At 54.8% G+C, this 2,108-nt stretch overlaps 1 protein-coding gene across 1 annotated transcript in view; it reads left to right on the top strand.

Annotated features, from left to right (window-relative positions):
- The first annotated feature begins 204 nt into the window (after window positions 1–204).
- Window positions 205–2,108, top strand: part of CDK18 (cyclin-dependent kinase 18) — a 16,944-nt gene continuing 15,040 nt past the window's right edge. Inside the window, exon 1 of the mRNA XM_009327359.1 lies at window positions 205–347. Coding sequence (XP_009325634.1) covers window positions 224–347 — 124 coding nt within the window. The 5' untranslated portion in view covers window positions 205–223. The remainder of the gene's footprint in view (window positions 348–2,108) is intronic.

The following is a 2,108-nucleotide window of genomic DNA, read 5'->3' as shown; positions in this document are numbered from 1 at the left end:
TGGCTCCTCTTTTGCTCTGACACAGCAGCGGTGCCTTGGAGAAGAGGATGTCCCCGGGGATCCCTGAAGATCCCCAGCAGGGGAAATTCAGGTCGGGGTGCTGCCAGCCCCAAAAAGCAGGAGCTGGGGGCCTGGGGGGCCGTCCCGTGCATCGTCCAGCCCTCTCAGCCTGCTCTCTCCCCTTCCCCGCAGGGCTCTGCCATCCCTCGCAGCGCAAGGTAAAATGAACAAGATGAAAAACTTCAAGCGGAGGTTTTCACTCTCGGTTCCTCGGACAGAGACCATCGAGGAGTCACTGACGGAGTTCACGGAGCAGTTCAACCAGCTCAACAACCGGAGGAATGAAGGTAAGGAGCCCCCGGGCCCCTGCCACAGTGCTGGGGCTGGTCGGGAGCATCTGAGGTCAGCGCTGCCAGCAAGCATCTCCACTCCAGCTCCCCCGGCCTTTCTCTGGGTGTGTTGACGTGTGGAAAGTTACTGCCCCTTCGTCGGTGTTGCTTTCCCCATCTATCCAGCAAGATTAATAACACCTTGTCATTAAATCTGATCTGAAGAGAGATTTATACTTGCATAAGGAAAGCCTTATAGGAGGGAAAGGTATTTGCACAAAACAGAGAGGAATGCCACATCTGTGGTTAAGGTAGAGAGTGTGAAAGCGTGGGATCTCCTTCTGCCTGCCCAAAAGTGACAGTGGTGTTTGAGCCCTCTCCCAGGCTAGAGGCCGACACTTCCACCAAGCCAAAGGCGCTGTTCTCTCTCTTCAGGGGAGCATCTGGGACTCACTGAACCATCCTTTGCTCCCGGACCCACAGCCTTCTCCCGGGGTGCAGTTTTCAAGGTCCCAGGGAGCAGGGAGGTTTAGGGTTAACACCTCCACGAGCAGAACGGGGCACATCCCTTCTGCAAACAGAGCAGCTGCCTCACTGCAGGCTGGGGCAGGCTCTGCTGTCTCCGGCTATGGGCATATCAAGGGAGAGGCAACGCTTGAGGCATAAACTGGGAGCAGATCCCGTTGAGGCGGCTGTGCATGGACAAGCAGGCGGAGCCGCTGACAGGCAGGCGTTTGGAAACGTGATAAAGTTAGACTTGATTCATCCAGGGGTAAATTCGCTGCTGCGGGTGCAAGGCTGAGCCGCTCCTGGCGATAACGTCATGCGTTTGCTGCTGCCTCCTAGCAAAACAACTCGCTTTGCCACAGGCCAGCCCGTTCACGTGTCGGTGCCCTCAGCTCCACTCAGGTCACGTTCAAGCTTTTTTCCTCCTCACCCTGCAGCCACAATTGCTAGAAACTTTTGCTGCAAGCAGGGGCTGAGGCTGTGATGTAATTGCCTGGCACTCTCATGAGCCCCAGCAGGGAGGGATCGTCTCTCTGCCAGCTAACCTGCTTGAAAGAAGAGATGCAGTAACCTGATTTAGAGCTGGCTTTCCTCACTCCTGCAGCTCCTGACACTCTTCTTATCCCTCCAGACACCCAGGCTGTCCTGAACAGCATCCCTTCACGGCCTCCTTCCCTGCTCCCCCCCCAACACACACCTCCCCTCACACCCTAGCAAGCAGTGAGGGCTATAATTAGACTTGAGCCCTTAATTAGATGTGCAGAAGCTGTGGGGATAAAATGGTGCAAGGCTAAGGAAGTCCTGGGCACTGACAGCTGCTGCTGCTGTTGCCTTCCTTGGGGGACCTCTGCTCTGGGATGTCTGAGCCTGGGCTCGTTATCTCCGCCGTGCAAACCGAGGCTTTGTCGGAGAGGCGATTTCCCCGTTCTTCTGCTGGTCACGGTTCTTCCTTTGCCCTTGAATGGCAAACCAGTGCATGCAGCATCTGCCTATCCCCCCCTGCTTTTGGTCTTGCTCCTGAGGTAGTGTCGTGGTTTAACCTCAGCCGGCAACTGAGCACCACCCAGCCGCTCGCTCACTCCCCCCGCCCCGGTGGGATGGGGGAGAGAATGGGAAGAGTGAAAGTGAGAAAACTCATGGGCTGAGATAAGAACAGTTTAATAATTGAAATAAAATAAAGTAAAGTAGTAGTAGTAACAACAACAACAATAAGAAGAAGAAGAAGTAAACATAAACAAATCAAGTGATGCACAATGCAATTGCTCACCAGCT

Source organism: Pygoscelis adeliae, unplaced genomic scaffold (genome assembly GCF_000699105.1).
Source record: "Pygoscelis adeliae isolate BGI_AS28 unplaced genomic scaffold, ASM69910v1 Scaffold197, whole genome shotgun sequence".
In the NCBI taxonomy this organism is placed as follows: Eukaryota; Metazoa; Chordata; class Aves; order Sphenisciformes; family Spheniscidae; genus Pygoscelis; species Pygoscelis adeliae.
This window is presented reverse-complemented; position numbering and strand designations above follow the sequence as displayed.